The 19,083-nt window shown below is 38.8% G+C and overlaps 1 protein-coding gene across 1 annotated transcript in view; it reads left to right on the plus strand.

Moving 5' to 3' along the window:
* SIPA1L1 (signal induced proliferation associated 1 like 1) overlaps positions 1–19,083 on the plus strand; it is an 831,778-nt gene that overhangs the window by 608,080 nt on the left and 204,615 nt on the right. The window contains exon 13 of the mRNA XM_053697769.1: positions 14,578–14,730. Coding sequence (XP_053553744.1) covers positions 14,578–14,730 — 153 coding nt within the window. The remainder of the gene's footprint in view (positions 1–14,577; positions 14,731–19,083) is intronic.

Below are 19,083 nucleotides of genomic sequence, written 5' to 3' on the forward strand. Positions count from 1 at the left end.
AGGATCAATTTACCAAAAAGTTATTTGATTCCTCAGACAAGGGTAACCTTTCTGGGTTTCCAGATGGATTCAGTGTCCATGACTCTGTCTTTAACAGACAAGAGACGTCTAAAATTGATTGCAGCTTGTCGAAACCTTCAGTCACAATCATTCCCTTCGGTAGCCTTATGCATGGAAATTCTAGGTCTTATGACTGCTGCATCGGACGCGATCCCCTTTGCTCGTTTTCACATGCGACCTCTTCAGCTCTGTATGCTGAAGCAATGGTGCAAGGATTACACGAAGATATCTCAATTAATATCTTTAAAACCGATTGTTCGACACTCTCTAACATGGTGGACAGATCACTATCGTTTAATTCAGGGGGCTTCTTTTGTGCTTCCGACCTGGACTGTAATTTCAACAGATGCAAGTCTCACAGGTTGGGGAGCTGTGTGGGGATCTCTGACGGCACAAGGAGTTTGGGAATCTCAGGAGGTGAGATTACCGATCAATATTTTGGAACTCCGTGCAATTTTCAGAGCTCTTCAGTTTTGGCCTCTTCTGAAGAGAGACTCGTTCATTTGTTTTCAGACAGACAATGTCACAACTGTGGCATACATCAATCATCAAGGAGGGACTCACAGTCCTTTGGCTATGAAAGAAGTATCTCGAATTTTGGTTTGGGCGGAATCCAGCTCTTGTCTAATCTCTGCGGTTCATATCCCAGGTATAGACAATTGGGAAGCGGATTATCTCAGTCGCCAAACGTTGCATCCGGGCGAATGGTCTCTTCACCCAGAGGTATTTCTTCAGATTGTTCAAATGTGGGAACTTCCAGAAATAGATCTGATGGCGTCCCATCTAAACAAAAAACTTCCCAGGTATCTGTCCAGATCCCGGGATCCTCAGGCGGAGGCAGTGGATGCATTATCACTTCCTTGGAAGTATCATCCTGCCTATATCTTTCCGCCAGTTCTTCTTCCAAGAGTAATCTCCAAGATTCTGAAGGAATGCTCGTTTGTTCTGCTGGTAGCTCCGGCATGGCCTCACAGGTTTTGGTATGCGGATCTTGTCCGGATGGCCTCTTGCCAACCGTGGACTCTTCCGTTAAGACCAGACCTTCTGTCACAAGGTCCTTTTTTCCATCAGGATCTGAAATCCTTAAATTTAAAGGTATGGAGATTGAACGCTTGATTCTTGGTCAAAGAGGTTTCTCTGACTCTGTGATTAATACTATGTTACAGGCTCGTAAATCTGTATCCAGAGAGATATATTATAGAGTCTGGAAGACTTATATTTCTTGGTGTCTTTCTCATCATTTTTCTTGGCATTCTTTTAGAATACCGAGAATTTTACAGTTTCTTCAGGATGGTTTAGATAAGGGTTTGTCCGCAAGTTCTTTGAAAGGACAAATCTCTGCTCTTTCTGTTCTTTTTCACAGAAAGATTGCTATTCTTCCTGATATTCATTGTTTTGTACAAGCTTTGGTTCGTATAAAACCTGTTATTAAGTCAATTTCTCCTCCTTGGAGTTTGAATTTGGTTCTGGGAGCTCTTCAAGCTCCTCCGTTTGAACCTATGCATTCATTGGACATTAAATTACTTTCTTGGAAAGTTTTGTTCCTTTTGGCCATCTCTTCTGCTAGAAGAGTTTCTGAATTATCTGCTCTTTCTTGTGAGTCTCCTTTTCTGATTTTTCATCAGGATAAGGCGGTGTTGCGAACTTCTTTTGAATTTTTACCTAAAGTTGTGAATTCCAACAACATTAGTAGAGAAATTGTGGTTCCTTCATTATGTCCTAATCCTAAGAATTCTAAGGAGAAATTGTTGCATTCTTTGGATGTTGTTAGAGCTTTGAAATATTATGTTGAAGCTACGAAATCTTTCCGTAAGACTTCTAGTTTATTTGTTATCTTTTCCGGTTCTAGAAAAGGCCAGAAAGCTTCTGCCATTTCTTTGGCATCTTGGTTGAAATCTTTAATTCATCTTGCCTATGTTGAGTCGGGTAAAACTCCGCCTCAAAGAATTACAGCTCATTCTACTAGGTCAGTTTCTACTTCCTGGGCGTTTAGGAATGAAGCTTCGGTTGACCAGATTTGCAAAGCAGCAACTTGGTCCTCTTTGCATACTTTTACTAAATTCTACCATTTTTATGTATTTTCTTCTTCTGAAGCAGTTTTTGGTAGAAAAGTACTTCAGGCAGCGGTTTCAGTTTGAATCTTCTGCTTATGTTTTTCGTTAAACTTTATTTTTGGGTGTGGATTATTTTCAGCAGGAATTGGCTGTCTTTATTTTTTCCCTCCCTCTCTAGTGACTCTTGTGTGGAAAGATCCACATCTTGGGTAGTCATTATCCCATACGTCACTAGCTCATGGACTCTTGCTAATTACATGAAAGAAAACATAATTTATGTAAGAACTTACCTGATAAATTCATTTCTTTCATATTAGCAAGAGTCCATGAGGCCCGCCCTTTTTTGTGGTGGTTATGATTTTTGTATAAAGCACAATTATTCCAATTCCTTATTTTATATGCTTTCGCACTTTTTTATCACCCCACTTCTTGGCTATTCGTTAAACTGAATTGTGGGTGTGGTGAGGGGTGTATTTATAGGCATTTTGAGGTTTGGGAAACTTTGCCCCTCCTGGTAGGAATGTATATCCCATACGTCACTAGCTCATGGACTCTTGCTAATATGAAAGAAATGAATTTATCAGGTAAGTTCTTACATAAATTATGTTTTTTTTCTTTTTCTGATATATATATATATATATATATATATATATATATATATATATATGGGTCTTAGTGTCGGCTGCCATCACTTTTAAGTTTAGTGTCTCTTCAAACGCTGATAACATGAATTTGTTTTCCTTTCTTTTTTCCAAAGCTCATTAAGTTCTTAAATTAAATAATTTCTTGGTGTTGCAGGAAATTCACTATACAGACTGTTTTTGTCTTCTTTAGGACTATTATAGCACGATTGAGACGTTTTGCTTATTAATTCAGTCCTACAGTTTAGAATCACAGTACACGTTGGGGCCTATTTTACAAAGGTCTTCTGTCGGACCTGATCCAACAGTGCGGTTCAGATCCGACAGACCTTGCTGAATGCGGAGAGCAATACGCTCTCCGTATTCAGCATTGCACCAGCAGCTCTTGTCAGCTGCTGGTGCAACGCCACCCCCTGCAGATTTGCAGCCAATAGCCATTAGGGGGGTGTCAATCAACCCGATCGTACTCGATCTGGTTGAATTTGTGGCAATGTCTGTCCGCCTCCTCAGAGCAGACAGACAGGTTATGGAGCAGCGGTCTTTAGACCTCTGCTTCATAACTGGTGTTTCTGGCTCGCCAGAAGGCTCACCAGAAACACGGACCTTATCAGTTGATTCTTTATTAACGAACTTAAAGTGATATGAAACGGTCAGTTTTTAATGGATTTTACCATTTATTTATTTATTTTTTAATTTGTGCAGTGTCCAATACTTTCTTTCACAGCCCTACAAAGAATCTGGGGCCTCTGCAGTAAGGTATTTATAGCTTGATGTCATAAAACGTCTAGAGTAACATGAACTGGTTTACTACTAAGGGAATAGTAGATAAATGGGGAGTCAGATTTACCCATGTTCAGAACATGCAGAATTTAAGTTACCTACATGTCTGCTTCCTTATCTAGCTGCAGGCAGTGGCTACTCTGAGAATTTCTATGTGCTCATTGTCCAAGAAAAGAAGAAAGTTGTTTGCTGTGGTTTTGTTTTGTTTTTACACAATCTGTTTCTTTTGATGTTTACGATGATTCAACATATTTGTTTAATATTCCTTTAATACATTATAGGGCTGCAACTAACGATTATCGATTAATCGGCCGATTATTTTTTCGATTAATCGGGTAAAAAGAGAATCAATAATAGTTTTCTATGTTTTAAATAAAATCCACATGAGTGTTACAAATTTAAACTTCAGACTAAAACTTTACATTAACACAACTGTTTCTTCAATTTTTAAGCAGCAGAGCACAGTTTTATAATTAAACAAAAAACCACAAACTGTTTGAAAAGAACTAGAAAGAGTTAGACTATCACTGTTAATAACATTCTATTGTTCACTCTTTCAGAAACTTTGCATTGAAATGCAAACATCTCAACATGTCCACATGCTTCTGGCTAAGGCTGGTTCTATGTTTGCAGCTATATTTCCTGCAGCAGAGAAAAGGCTGTTGAGGTGTATAAGTAGGGTTTTGCCAATTTCACCAAAGTTGGATATTTATCTTTGTTAGCTCTTCACCAATGCTAAGTGTTTTCTACCTTGACAAGGGGCCTCTCAATAAAGTAACCCTTGACTTCATTCTAACATAAAAATATCTTGAATATCTATATGCAATGGTAAATTACCAGCTATAAGGTTAGGGGAAATATCTAGTCCGCTCTAAAAATAACGGATATATACTTATAAAGGTTGTATCTGGTACATATTATCACAATTTATTAAAAATATAAAAAAAAAAACAATAAAAACAAAATCAAAAGCACTAAGGACTGTATATCAATAACAGGACAAAGCCTTACACATTTATTTATACAGTACATATAATCAGCAATAACAAGCAATACGCTAATAATTGTGCAAACAGATAATAGTGCACATCAATTTAAATAACTCCCATAAATCTAGGGGCAAGGTGTAAACAACAAGCTTGGCACTATATCATGAAAAGCATAGTTCCAAATCACCTGATTTAATATAAACAATCCAAATGATGACTATTATATCTGGGTTGCACATAAGCCAGGGGTAGTTGTAAACTTATACTGGCCAGAAAAAGTGAAAAGTAGACGTCTGTAGACATCCTTTAGGCTAAGGACCTAACCATAAAACACAATACCATATGCAGGAGTTCATTGGAGTGAAGCAGCTGGTGTTGTGCACAGACCAACTAATTGCAAACCAACTAATCGATTATGAGATTCGTTGACAACTATTTTCATAATCGATTATCATTGGCGAAATAGTTCAGCTTCTGTTCCTAATGGATGTGTAGAGGATTGACTGCATTCCATTTTGAATATTGTAATATTGAATATTGTAATAGGTAAATTTCTCTTTATTGAGCTAATTACAATAATATTTACATAAACCTTTTTAGCCTCAATCATATTAGCAGCAACTGCCAGGCAAAATTATATTACTCTACTTGATGGCACTTATTTTAAAGTGATTGTAAAATTTAAGTATTTACTGCCTAGTATGTAAAATTATTATTTAAATCAGGGGCACTTTCATTGCACCGTTCCTCCGCGGTGGAAGAGCAAGATGTTTACCATCTCTATATGGTAATTTTTTTTAGAAATTAAAGTGATGGTAAATCCTAGCGTTTGGGAAACGCTAGGATTTACAATCGTAACAAATAAAGGGGACTTTCATTCATGAAGTATAAAATACTTGATTCTGAAAGCCCCTTTATTTGTTAGCAGCGTTTGCTGCACTGAGCTGCTAAAGGCAGCCCACGGGCAGAACACAATTTGGCTGAGAGGTGACGTTTCCACCTCTTAGCCAATAGCCGTGCGGGAAATACAGCTTGGCGCCAGGTTTTGTGGCGCCAAGCTGTATTTCCCTCACTACTATTGGCTAAGAGGTGGAAACGTCACCTCTCAGCCAAATTGCGTTTTGCCGTGGGCTGCCTTACAGCTCAGCGCAGCAAACGCTGCTAACAAATAAAGGGGCTTTCAGAATGAAGTATTTTATACTTCATGAATGAAAGTCCCCTTTATTTGTTAAGATTGTAAATCCTAGCATTTCCGAAACGCTAGGGTTTACCATCACTTTAAGCGTCTTTAAAATAAAATGTAATCAAAGAAAGTGCCCCTGTTTTTAATAATAATTTTATATACTAGGCAGTAAATACTTAGTTTACAATCACTTTAATGGTCTTAGGCAGATGAAAGGCTGTGTCAGTTCCCCTGGGACTAGAAATTGCAAATGTGAGGATTTCCTATGTTGGATAATTAATTAAATGACCCATTTCACTGACTTTAAAGGAGACTGGTGTGAAGTTAGAGTAGTAATGCTTAAGCTTACACAATTCATGATGATGGTGTACATTTAGTTTATTGCAGCAAAATGAGCTGTTTGAAACAAGTACAGAAGGATAGCATAAGACTTTTTTTAATGCCAGAGTTGTAGAAACTAGAAATACACTAAGCACAACTAGAAAAAATACTTCTTCAATATACGTTTTTCTATTTGAGAACTTAAAGGGACACTGAACCCAATTTTTTTCTTTTGTGATCCAGATAGAGCATGCAATTTTAAGCAACTTTCTCATTTACTCCTATTATAAAATTTTCTTCATTCTCTTGGAATCTTTATTTGAAATGCAAGAATGTAAGTTTAGATGCCGGCCCATTTTTGGTGAACAAACTGGGTTGTTCTTGCTGAGAGCTGTCCAGGGTCTGAACCAAAAAATAGCTTAGATGCCTTCTTTTCTTTCATGTAATTAACAAGAGTCCATGAGCTAGTGACGTATGGGATATACATTCCTACCAGGAGGGGCAAAGTTTCCCAAACCTTAAAATGCCTATAAATACACCCCTCACCACACCCACAAATCAGTTTTACAAACTTTGCCTCCAAGGGAGGTGGTGAAGTAAGTTTGTGCTAGATTCTACGTTGATATGCGCTCCGCAGCAAGTTGGAGCCCGGTTTTCCTCTCAGCGTGCAGTGAATGTCAGAGGGATGTGAGGAGAGTATTGCCTATTGAATGCAGTGATCTCCTTCTACGGGGTCTATTTCATAAGGTTCTCTGTTATCGGTCGTAGAGATTCATCTCTTACCTCCCTTTTCAGATCGACGATATACTCTTATATTTACCATTTCCTCTACTGATTCTCGTTTCAGTACTGGTTTGGCTTTCTACAAACATGTAGATGAGTGTCCTGGGGTAAGTAAGTCTTATTTTCTGTGACACTCTAAGCTATGGTTGGGCACTTTATTTATAAAGTTCTAAATATATGTATTCAAACATTTATTTGCCTTGACTCAGAATGTTCAACTTTCCTTATTTCCAGACAGTCAGTTTCATATTTGGGATTATGCTTTAAATTATCATATTTTGTCTTACCTCAAAAATTTGACTTTTTTCCCTGTGGGCTGTTAGGCTCGCGGGGGCTGAAAATGCTTCATTTTATTGCGTCATTTTTGGCGCGGATTTTTTTGGCGCAAAAATTCATTTCCGTTTCCGGCGTCATACGTGTCGCCGGAAGTTGCGTCATTTTTTGACGTTATTTTGCGCCAAAAATGTCGGCGTTCCGGATGTGGCGTCATTTTTGGCGCCAAAAGCATTTAGGCGCCAAATAATGTGGGCGTCTTATTTGGCGCCAAAAAATATGGGCGTCGCTTTTGTCTCCACATTATTTCAGTCTCATTTTCATTTGCTTCTGGTTGCTAGAAGCTTGATGTTTGGCATTTTTTTCCCATTCCTGAAACTGTCTTATAAGGAATTTGATTTATTTTGCTTTATATGTTGTTTTTTCTCTTACATATTGCAAGATGTCTCACGTTGCATCTGAGCCAGAAGATACTACAGGAAAACCACTGCCTGCTGGATCTACCAAAGCTAAGTGTATCTGCTGTAAACTTTTGGTAGCTATTTCTCCAGCTGTTGTTTGTATTAATTGTCATGACAAACTTGTTAAAGCAGATAATATTTCCTTTAGTGATGTACCATTGCCTGTTGCAGTTCCCTCAACATCTAAGGTGCAGAATGTTCCTGATAACATAAGAGATTTTGTTTCTGAATCCATAAAGAAGGCTTTGTCTGTTATTTCTCCTTCTAGTAAACGTAAAAAGTCTTTTAAATCTTCTCTCTCTACAGATGAATTTTTAAATGAACACCATCATTCTGATTCTTTGGACTCTTCTAGTTCAGAGGATTCTGTCTCAGAGATTGATGCTGATAAATCTTCATATTTATTTAAGATGGAATTTATTCGCTCTTTACTTAAAGAAGTACTAATTGCTTTAGAAATAGAGGATTCTAGTCCTCTTGATACTAATTCTATACGTTTGGATAAGGTTTTTAAAGCTCCTGCGGTTATTCCAGAAGTCTTTCCTGTTCCTAATGCTATTTCTGCAGTAATTGCTAAGGAATGGGATAAATTGGGTAATTCATTTACTCCTTCTAAACGTTTTAAGCAATTATATCCTGTTCCGCCTGACAGGTTAGAATTTTGGGACAAAATCCCTAAAGTTGATGGGGCTATTTCTACCCTTGCTAAACGTACTACCATTCCTACGTCAGATGGTACCTCGTTTAAGGATCCTTTAGATAGAAAAATTGAATCTTTTCTAAGAAAAGCTTATCTATGTTCAGGTAATCTTCTTAGACCTGCTATATCATTGGCTGATGTTGCTGCAGCTTCAACTTTTTGGTTGGAAACTCTAGCGCAACAAGTAACAAATCGTGATTCTCATGATATTATTATTCTTCTCCAGCATGCTAATAATTTCATCTGTGATGCCATTTTTGATATTATTAGAGTTGATGTTAGATTTATGTCTCTGGCTATCTTAGCCAGAAGAGCTTTATGGCTTAAGACTTGGAATGCTGATATGGCTTCTAAATCAACTCTACTTTCCATTTCTTTCCAGGGAAACAAATTATTTTGTTCTCAGTTGGATTCTATTATTTCAACTGTTACTGGTGGGAAAGGAACTTTTTTACCACAGGATAAAAAATCTAAAGGTAAAAACAGGGCTAACAATCGTTTTCGTTCCTTTCGTTTCAACAAAGAACAAAAGCCTGATCCTTCGTCCTCAGGAGCAGTTTCAGTTTGGAAACCATCTCCAGTCTGGAATAAATCCAAGCCTGCTAGAAAGGCAAAGCCTGCTTCTAAGTTCACATGAAGGTACGGCCCTCATTCCAGTTCAGCTGGTAGGGGGCAGGTTACGTTTTTTCAAAGAAATTTGGATCAAATCTGTTCACAATCTTTGGATTCAGAACATTGTTTCAGAAGGGTACAGAATTGGTTTCAAGATGAGACCTCCTGCAAAGAGATTTTTTCTTTCCCATGTCCCAGTAAATCCAGTGAAAGCTCAAGCATTTCTGAATTGTGTTTCAGATCTAGAGTTGGCTGGAGTAATTATGCCAGTTCCAGTTCCGGAACAGGGGATGGGGTTTTATTCAAATCTCTTCATTGTACCAAAGAAGGAGAATTCCTTCAGACCAGTTCTGGATCTAAAATTATTGAATCGTTATGTAAGGATACCAACGTTCAAGATGGTAACTGTAAGGACTATATTGCCTTTTGTTCAGCAAGGGAATTATATGTCCACAATAGATTTACAGGATGCATATCTGCATATTCCGATTCATCCAGATCATTATCAGTTCCTGAGATTCTCTTTTCTAGACAAGCATTACCAATTTGTGGCTCTACCGTTTGGCCTTGCTACAGCTCCAAGAATTTTCACAAAGATTCTCGGTGCCCTTCTGTCTGTAATCAGAGAACAGGGTATTGTGGTATTTCCTTATTTGGACGATATCTTGGTACTTGCTCCGTCTTTACATTTAGCAGAGTCTCATACGAATCGACTTGTGTTGTTTCTTCAAGATCATGGTTGGAGGATCAATTTACCAAAAAGTTCTTTGATTCCTCAAACAAGGGTAACCTTTCTGGGTTTCCAGATAGATTCAGTGTCCATGACTCTGTCTTTAACAGACAAGAGACGTCTAAAATTGATTACAGCTTGTCGAAACCTTCAGTCACAATCATTCCCTTCGGTAGCCTTATGCATGGAAATTCTAGGTCTTATGACTGCTGCATCGGACGCGATCCCCTTTGCTCGTTTTCACATGCGACCTCTTCAGCTCTGTATGCTGAACCAATGGTGCAGGGATTACACGAAGATATCTCAATTAATATCTTTAAAACCGATTGTTCGACACTCTCTAACGTGGTGGACAAATCACCATCGTTTAATTCAGGGGGCTTCTTTTGTTCTTCCGACCTGGACTGTAATTTCAACAGATGCAAGTCTCACAGGTTGGGGAGCTGTGTGGGGATCTCTGACGGCACAAGGAGTTTGGGAATCTCAGGAGGTGAGATTACCAATCAATATTTTGGAACTCCGTGCAATTTTCAGAGCTCTTCAGTTTTGGCCTCTTCTGAAGAGAGAATCGTTCATTTGTTTTCAGACAGACAATGTCACAACTGTGGCATACATCAATCATCAAGGAGGGACTCACAGTCCTCTGGCTATGAAAGAAGTATCTCGAATTTTGGTTTGGGCGGAATCCAGCTCCTGTCTAATCTCTGCGGTTCATATCCCAGGTGTAGACAATTGGGAAGCGGATTATCTCAGTCGCCAAACGTTGCATCCGGGCGAATGGTCTCTTCACCCAGAGGTATTTCTTCAGATTGTTCAATTGTGGGGGCTCCCAGAGATAGATCTGATGGCCTCTCATCTAAACAAGAAACTTCCCAGGTATCTGTCCAGATCCCGGGATCCTCAGGCGGAGGCAGTGGATGCATTATCACTTCCTTGGAAGTATCATCCTGCCTATATCTTTCCGCCTCTAGTTCTTCTTCCAAGAGTAATCTCCAAGATTCTGAGGGAATGCTCGTTTGTTCTGCTAATAGCTCCGGCATGGCCTCACAGGTTTTGGTATGCGGATCTTGTCCGGATGGCATCTTGCCAGCCATGGACTCTTCCGTTAAGACCAGACCTTCTGTCACAAGGTCCTTTTTTCCATCCGGATCTGAAATCCTTAAATTTAAAGGTATGGAGATTGAACGCTTGATTCTTGGTCATAGAGGTTTCTCTGACTCCGTGATTAATACTATGTTACAGGCTCGTAAATCTGTATCTCGAGAGATATATTATAGAGTCTGGAAGACTTATATTTCATGGTGTCTTTCTCATCATTTTTCTTGGCATTCTTTTAGAATACCGAGAATTTTACAATTTCTTCAGGATGGTTTGGATAAGGGTTTGTCCGCAAGTTCTTTGAAAGGACAAATCTCTGCTCTTTCTGTTCTTTTTCACAGAAAGATTGCTATTCTTCCTGATATTCATTGTTTTGTACAAGCTTTGGTACGTATAAAACCTGTCATTAAGTCAATTTCTCCTCCTTGGGGTTTGAATTTGGTTCTGGGAGCTCTTCAAGCTCCTCCGTTTGAACCTATGCATTCATTGGACATTAAATTACTTTCTTGGAAAGTTTTGTTCCTTTTGGCCATCTCTTCTGCTAGAAGAGTTTCTGAATTATCTGCTCTTTCGTGTGAGTCTCCTTTTCTGATTTTTCATCAGGATAAGGCGGTGTTGCGAACTTCTTTTGAATTTTTACCTAAAGTTGTGAATTCCAACAACATTAGTAGAGAAATTGTGGTTCCTTCATTATGTCCTAATCCTAAGAATTCTAAGGAGAAATCATTGCATTCTTTGGATGTTGTTAGAGCTTTGAAATATTATGTTGAAGCTACGAAATCTTTCCGTAAGACTTCTAGTCTATTTGTTATCTTTTCCGGTTCTAGGAAAGGCCAGAAAGCTTCTGCCATTTCTTTGGCATCTTGGTTGAAATCTTTAATTCATCTTGCCTATGTTGAGTCGGGTAAAACTCCGCCTCAAAGAATTACAGCTCATTCTACTAGGTCAGTATCTACTTCCTGGGCGTTTAGGAATGAAGCTTCGGTTGACCAGATCTGCAAAGCAGCAACTTGGTCTTCTTTGCATACTTTTACTAAATTCTACCATTTTGATGTATTTTCTTCTTCTGAAGCAGTTTTTGGTAGAAAAGTTCTTCAGGCAGCGGTTTCAGTTTGAATCTTCTGCTTATGTTTTTTGTTAAACTTTATTTTGGGTGTGGATTATTTTCAGCAGGAATTGGCTGTCTTTATTTTATCCCTCCCTCTCTAGTGACTCTTGTGTGGAAAGATCCACATCTTGGGTAGTCATTATCCCATACGTCACTAGCTCATGGACTCTTGTTAATTACATGAAAGAAAACATAATTTATGTAAGAACTTACCTGATAAATTCATTTCTTTCATATTAACAAGAGTCCATGAGGCCCACCCTTTTTTGTGGTGGTTATGATTTTTTTGTATAAAGCACAATTATTCCAATTCCTTATTTTATATGCTTCGCACTTTTTCTTATCACCCCACTTCTTGGCTATTCGTTAAACTGATTTGTGGGTGTGGTGAGGGGTGTATTTATAGGCATTTTAAGGTTTGGGAAACTTTGCCCCTCCTGGTAGGAATGTATATCCCATACGTCACTAGCTCATGGACTCTTGTTAATATGAAAGAAATGAATTTATCAGGTAAGTTCTTACATAAATTATGTTTTTCAAATAAAGATAGCATGAGAACGAAGAAAAATTGATAATAGGAGTAAATTAGAAAGTTGCTTAAAATTGCATGCTCTGTCTGAATCACGAAAGAAAACCCAAATGTATTTATTTTTTGTGATTCAGACAGAGTATACATTTGTGATAACGTTTCCAATTTACATCTTATTAAATATGCTTTGTTCCCATAATATTTGTAACTGAAGAGATACCTGGAGATGTCTGGAGCACTACATGACAGGAAATAGTGCTGCCATCTAGTGCTCTTGCTAATGTATAACATTCTTCCAAAAACGGTTGCCATGTATTGCTCCAGACACATGCATGCTCCTGAGCTTCCCTGCTTTTCAACAAAAGATATTACTAAGACAAAGACAATTTTATAACAATAGTTAATTAAAATGTTGTTTAAAATAGCATGCTTCTGATCATGAAAGAATTATTATTATTTTTTTTAACTTACTCTCTGAGCAAGAGACATAGCAAACCCCAGACGTACGTATTGGCGTAGTGTGGGCCTCATCAGTGAAGTGTGGCCATATCCCTCTAGGCACATTGGGCAATGGGTCCACGTCTGGTTTCCCGCCATCACCCTTAGCTTGTTCTATGGCTCACTATTACCCCAGAAGCAGCCTTTCTAGTGCATTAAAAGTTTAGGCTTTAAGGGAATACTGGGTATAAAAGTGCACAGAAATAATTCATAAAATAATTATCCTTAACAGCAGTCCATATTCATCCTAAATACAGGTCCTTAGTCCATCTGTTGGTGTACCACTTGACTTTGGTGTACCACTTGACTTTGGTAGTTTGATAAGCTTCCCCTGAAATCTTACTTTAAATACTGTATAATTTTTGGTTTGGTTATTTTTTGGTTATCACCTCTGCCAGAAAAGTATCTGAGTTACAAGATCCATAATGACGTTTACTTTATCTGGTCTGAAGTTAGTATCTTTAATCACTTCCTGAATGTCTGCCTAAACTATATCTATGAAATATGTGTTTCTGAAGACATCTGCCCTTCTTCATTTATTCCTCATAGAAAACTAATTAATGGGGAAAAACTATACACCCTGGATGTTTATAGAAGTCTACACATGTGCAATGGTTTGGAGAATATAAACCTAATTTCCTTTTATTGGCAGTGGAGTCCACTAAAACATTCATAACTTAAGGGAATTACTTAGCCTTGCTGTGGGAGTCCCAGCGTAGACCAGTATTAATATGCCAATACTCTGTTGATATTTAAATGGCTATATCATACTCAGCTCTCAAAGAAAGCCAAATCCATGTAAACAAAACCTTAATTTCTTCTACAGAGCACCTCTCTATCAGATTATCAAGCATTAAAGGCATTTGTCTTTTTGGGGCTTAAAGCTTTTCAAGCTAAGGCAATTTATACATCTTGGATAGGCAAATTAAAAATTTCTTCATAGGACCTACGTGAAGCAACAGTATGGAGATCTCCTCACACATTTATGAAACATTATAAATTGGATGTATTTACCTCTGCTAAGACCAAGTTTGTAAGAAAAGTTGTTCTTTTGACATAATGTCTTATGTGTATTTTTTATTGCTTGTCTATGCATTTGAAATTTTTTAAAAATCTGTTAGTGAATGGTGCTAGGGTAAGTCAAGATAATTAGAAAAACACAATTAATAATGAAGCTTCACTCAATATTATCTAAATACAAAAATGCCTATCTGAAAAGATTTCAGTATTTGGAGTTTCTTTCCTGCCCCTGCTTCAAGGGTCACCTCTCTGCTTGCTTAAACGTTTTTTTAAAAAGTAAATTAAATCCATAATTTACTCTTATTTATTTTTTTTCATTATGAAATAATTATTATTCTTGTTTAATTTATTTAAATGTTTATAGTAAACCTTTATCATAACAAAATAATGTCAGTGCTTGTGTATGAAAGGTAGTAAATATTATATGTCAGTAGGAGTTGTGTAAATGCAGAGCTGCTAAGTCTCCTGCAATTTGCCAGACAGTCCTGAACTAGGAGTTCAATCTTTCCATCTTATCTTTCTTTCCTCTACTTCAGTAATGAGTTCTCCTTAACGAACCTAGGTCCTAGGTTTACCCAATTCTAGAACTCCTAAATACCAACCAAGTCTTCTTCTAATAATAATATCCCAAATATTGCCCTATGCTAATAAAATTTTGGGAGTATGTTGTTTTTTAGATATATTTTTTCTTTTTTTGGTTGGTTTGTGCTATATGACTTTTTCCATTATTTAAACAGGCTTTCTCCTGGCTCAGATGTCTATGTCTCAGTTTCATCTGTAGCTATTGGACGAACTCCACAGTGTCGCAGCTCTCCCAGCAACCTGTCATCATCCAGTGACACAGGCTCCAGTGCAGGTTCCCATCGCAGACAGAAATCCATGCCTGAAGGGTGCGAGCATTAATTCATTCGTTATTAACACTTTTACTATGCCTTTTTTCTTTGTTGTTGACGGTTTAGCTTCAGAGAGGCAATAGTTAAATGATTGCAATTAGTTTAAAGTCATTGATAGGAGGTTTTGGATGCATTTGGAGGTTTTGGATGCCTCAAATTGCAGAAGACAGTCGCTTGCTGCGTTTGGCTATTTTTTGGAGAAAGATTTTTTTTCTTGTGAAATTGCAACACACTAACATCTTAGGGTGTTACACTTTCACAAGCAGAAATCCGGCTCTTAAAAGAGCCGAACCCCGCGAGCGACTTCCATCTTTCCCATTTGGAGACATTTGAAACTTTCAAATGCCCAGGCCTATTCATTAATATTTTATTTGCTTTGATATTTTTAACTAAAAATGTGGTTTTAAGTGTGAGTATAATGTAATGTGCTCCTGTCTAATGCCACCGTTTATAACTGGCCCTATATATGGGTCTAGAAACCCAAGTTCACATTTAATGATACATGCAACACAATTTTATCGTATTTGGTATGGAAACATATTGTGCTACATAATAATGAAACTTTTTTATTTTATTTTCACCCTTTCTGTTGGTAACTGGTTTATTTTTAAACATATAGCTAAGATTAAACTTACAGCACATGTACTGCATCCAGCAGATTTTGTTTTATTTGGATGTGTATTATGTACAATAAGCATTTGTGTTTTTAATACTTTAGATACATTTAATACATTGTAATTATGAACATGTGTTTCAAGAACTGAACACTTAAAGGGACATGATACCCAAATGTTTAAACACTTGAAGGTGATGCAGCATAGCTGTAAAAAGCTGACTAAAAAATATCAGCTGAACATCTCTGTAAAAAAGAAAGATATTTTACCTCAAAATGTCCTTAGAAGTATTCACACCCCATTGTAAAGGACTTTAAGCAGCAAATCAGTATGCCTGTCCTGGGACTTGCAAGGGAACGTGCCTCATGCACACTCATGTTATTTCCCTATTCAGTTTAAGGAAGTTTACTATGAAATCTCATGAGATCACATTTCTTCCTTTTTTTTTACCTGCAGCTGGGCAGTAACTGAAATAACTTTTTAGCTGAGGAAATTGTGAGGTAAAATATCTTCCGAACTGGGACTCACTTGGAGCGTTTTCCTCACACTTGCAAGTGAGATGCCTGGCGTTTTTTAAGCGCTCTGATGACGTAAGTTCCAGCGCTTCCAGCGTGCTGGAAAAGCTGCGACTTTTCAGAGCAAGCTCAGACGCTTGGCAACATGGCAGCCTCCACACACTTGTTGCTGTGGAGGCTGCCATGTTTTTATAAGCAGCAGAGGAGGGACAGGTGAGGCGGATAAACCTGACAGCAGCATTTAGTACAGGGCAAAGTGCAGATAGGTTACGTAACCTATCTCCACTTTGCCCTGTAATAAATGCTGCTGTCAGGCTTATCCGGTGTTATGCCGAGAATGATTCTGGTTTCCCCTGCCTCTCGGCAAACATCGGAACTCCGACCCACCTCCATTCAGCTGCTCTCAGCTCACCCCCTGTAGCTTAACCTGCCCCATGTGAGTGATGGGAGCTGCAGCCCTTATATCTTTATTATTAGCTGAATGGGGCAGGATAAGCTACAGGGGCTGAGCTGAGAGCAGCTGAATGGAGGTGGGTCGGAGTTCCGATGTTTGCGGAGAGGCAGGGGAAACGGTGTTGTGTAACAGCTACAAGTTAGCTTAGTAAAAATGTTTGCAATATGCGCAAAGTTCATTATTGTGCAGCAGATCCCTTTGTGCATGCAAAGCTCCCTTGCTTGTGACGTCACCTAGCGCCACGTCATTGCTGGAAGTGAAACGCCTCCACTAGCTCCTGAGTGCTGCCCGAACACGGCCAGAGAGATGTTCAAGTGACATTTTCCTGTCGGCTTTTTACAATTATGCTGCATCACTTTCAAGTGATTTAGCATATGAGTTTTATGTCCCTTTAAGCATTGCAGTTTAAAAAATTACATATTTATCGTCTGCCTCAAACCCAGCTTTATCCTTAAATAATGAAATCTATTTAGTATTTTTTTTTTTTTTTTAGTTTTCAAACAAGCTTTATTTGTGAAAGAAGAAGCATTACAACAGTGAAAATCAACAAAATATCCATGTGCATATTATTATTGTATTATACAAAGCATTCGAATATGAACATTGGGTAGCTCTAGCTTCTTTAATGTTTAACTTTGAGCTTGTTCCAACGAGTAATGTAACCCGTTGTGTAAATTAATTAACATATATATGATAACATGTTCTTTGTAATCTAACATCAGGGTTATATGAACTGTAACATTTATGACCTCATATGTCATATGTCAATTGACATGGGCTGATTTTTGTTAGCTCGGTAGCTGTCTTTCTTATTTTGCTTTATAACCCTCTTCCCGTCCAAGTCAAGACCATCATCTCGCGTGTAACAAGTTTGCCAGTCCTAAGGTAATGATATCTTTCAAGGCTTAGCAGGTCCTCTACCTTAAGTCTCCACTCCGAAAGAGTAGGTGTCCGGGCTGTTTTCCAGTATTTAGGGATCAAGCCCTTTGCGCCATTCAGCATGAGCAGGAAGAGCAGGTATTTGTGCTCACCCATAATTTTGGGGAGATCATGGTAGATCAGGTATGAGGGTTTTGGCGGAATGATTAATCCCAGTATTCTGCTCATGTCTCCCAGCACCTCCTCCCAGAAGGACAATACGCGTGGGCAATTCCACCAGTTGTGGAGAAGAGTTCCCTCTCCCCCACATCCTTTCCAGCACCCCCCACTTGTGTGGGGATAGATTTTTTGTAGCCTATAGGGAGTGAGATACCATCTACTAAGCAATTTGAAGTGGGCCTCCTGCAGTTTCATGGATACTGAAGCTCGCCTAGCTCTCTCAAAGATCTTGAGCCAGTCCCTGTATTCTATCTCCTGCCCTAACTCTTCTTGCCAAGCCTGAGTGTAGCTCGGGAGTTTGATTCCTTCCCTAGATATGAGAAGTTTGTAAATCCTAGATATGAGGTGGGTCGGAGTTTGTGACATTACGCAGAGGATTTCAAATGGTGATCTATCCCTAAAAAGTGCCATCTTATCTTTGTGTGTGTCAAAGTAGTGTTTTTTCTGTGCCATTCTAAACCATGAGATAAAAATGTCTGGGGCTATCTCAACCAGCTCCGCTTGTGTTTTGATCTTGCCCTGGTGTTGAATGTTGGATATAGAGACCTCCCGTAGTGTATAGTGTGTACCTGCAGCGTGTGGGGCGCACTCGATTCCCAAGTCTGGGTTCTCCCGTATGGGTGTATTTGGTAAGTGTAGTGAAGATAACTGAGGGCCTGCGCTAATAAGTCTGTCCCATGTTGAAAACACCTCAGCCAACAAAGGGAACTGAGGTATTATGGGTGGGCGATTTTTAGTTGAAACCCAGGCCTGTGCTCCCGTGTTACTGCGCTTCATAATATCATTATCTATTTGCACCCATGCTTTATTGCGTAGGTTCTGACTCCATTCCACTAGTCTTTGCAAGGATATGGCTCGTTGATATTCCCTCAGCAAAGGTACACCCAGCCCCCCTATCTCTAGGCAGGTAAATAGTCTGTCTTTTAATTCTAGGCTTCAACCCGTTCCAGATGTAGGACTCGATGGCTGACTGCATTTGCTGGATATATGGTATCAATGGAGTAATCGGTACCGTTTGCATGATGTATAACACCCTTGGAAGGATGTTCATTTTAACTACTCCCGTTCTTCCCATCCACAAGATGGTTTTATTTTTCCAGTTATTTAGGTCTTTGATAACATCATCCCAAATGTGTTTATAGTTGATCTCAACTATCTCAACTATGCCGTGAGATATAAGAATGATCAGATATTTGATAGTGTGTTGTGCTATTTTTATGGGGCATTCTGCCAGATGGGGGCTAAACATTGCAGCTGATTCTGTGATATTTAGTATCTCCGATTTCTGGGGGTTCAAGAGGAAATTAGAGACTTCTCCGAATGCAGAGAACTCCAGCAGGGCCTCCCTGAGTGAGTTGGGGGAGTCTGATAGTGTCAATAGGATATCGTCCGCGTACATAGAGAGCTTGTGCTCTGTCCCTGCAACCGCGAAACCCTTGATGCGAGTGTTCGATCTGATTTTGCTCGCCAAAACTTCAATTGTGAGGGCGAATAAGAGCGGCGAAAGGGGGCAGCCCTGCCTGGTTTCGGATATCAAAAGTCTTTGACAGCATGCCATTGACTCTAATTTTGGCGTTTGGATTCGAGTTAAGGGACATGACCATATTTATAAAGCTGTTCCCAAATCCAAACCTCCACAGTGTGTGGCGTATGAAGAGCCAGTTCACCC

This window comes from Bombina bombina, chromosome 1 (genome assembly GCF_027579735.1).
Source record: "Bombina bombina isolate aBomBom1 chromosome 1, aBomBom1.pri, whole genome shotgun sequence".
NCBI classification, from domain to species: Eukaryota; Metazoa; Chordata; class Amphibia; order Anura; family Bombinatoridae; genus Bombina; species Bombina bombina.